This window comes from Theropithecus gelada, unplaced genomic scaffold (genome assembly GCF_003255815.1).
Source record: "Theropithecus gelada isolate Dixy unplaced genomic scaffold, Tgel_1.0 HiC_scaffold_16201, whole genome shotgun sequence".
NCBI lineage: Eukaryota > Metazoa > Chordata > Mammalia > Primates > Cercopithecidae > Theropithecus > Theropithecus gelada.
Genome location: NW_020257993.1, coordinates 8,615 through 9,699, shown reverse-complemented (window position 1 = coordinate 9,699; position 1,085 = coordinate 8,615). Strand labels below are relative to the sequence as shown.

At 53.8% G+C, this 1,085-nt stretch overlaps 1 protein-coding gene across 1 annotated transcript; it reads right to left on the bottom strand.

The window, feature by feature from the left end:
• Positions 1 to 259: 259 nt before the first annotated feature.
• Positions 260 to 594, bottom strand: LOC112617408 (proline-rich protein 26-like). Its single transcript, XM_025374177.1, is given in 2 exon segments — positions 260 to 522; positions 525 to 594. Coding segments are annotated over 2 exon segments (333 nt in total).
• Positions 595 to 1,085: the final 491 nt, after the last annotated feature.

Sequence of the window (1,085 nt, the reverse complement as noted above, 5' to 3'; positions counted from 1 at the left end):
GGAACCGACTCCCTGAGTCCATCGAGGCTGGCCCCGGGATCGACTCCTTGAGGACAGCGAGGCTGGCCACGGGACCGGCTCCCTGAGGACAGCGAGGCTGTTTCTAGTAGCAGGTGGTTTATTTTGTGTTTTCCCCCTGGCTCCACACCCCGTTCTCAGAGACACGGCTGTCACAGGGGGACCAGCTGGGGCAGGGGAAGAGTGGAGGGCACCTGGTAGAAGTGGCCGTGGACTCTCTTAGGAACGATAACCATGGCACCTACCATAGACGAAGATGTTGTTGGTCTTCACTGTTCTCGTGTTGGTCTGGGGCATGCAGTGGCCGTGGGCTGGTGTGGTCCACAGCCCCGGTCTGGGGCATGCAGTGGCTTTGGGCTGGTGTGGTCCACAGCCCCGGGCTCCATGGTCCCTGACCCTGAAATCCCATCCGGTGCTGTGTCACCTTGGGCCAGCTGTCTCCTGAGGGGAAGAGAACAGGGAACAGCCCTCCCCGCATGGCCTCCCCAGCACCACCCACCCCCAGGACCTCCAGTGTTGACCCTGCTGGGGGCTCCTCTCTCCTAAGGGGACCTTGTCCCAACAAGAGGACTCCATGGGTTGCAGGAGGTGTCGAGTTATTTTCTCTCCTGTAACTGGGTTGCTGGCAGCTCCTAGATGCAGGAGGAAAGGCTCAGAAGTGCCTTCATAATAAGGAGTTGTTGACGTGAACTTTGGACAGCAAACACTGCTTACATTTCCTTTTCCGTGTTGATGCGTTAATGGTGTGCGGCAACACTGTGACACACCGGGATGCGGGTGATGGGTGACCCCCCCCCCGCAAGGGGGCCATGCACCTGTTTGATAATAAGAAGGCATGCTTCTCTTACTGCAAATAAAAACTTTTAATGGTTTTCTGCCAGAAAGACCCTGTCCTTTATGTAGGATACATAAAGGATCATTTGGCAAGGGATTGGGGATTTGGGGTTAAACTAAAAACAAATTAATTTCATTTTATAGCACTCTGAACCCATTTGAGTTAATTATTCATTGAGAATTTGAATAGCACACACTGTTCTGACTTCCAATTTCCCCCTAATGAACGGCAT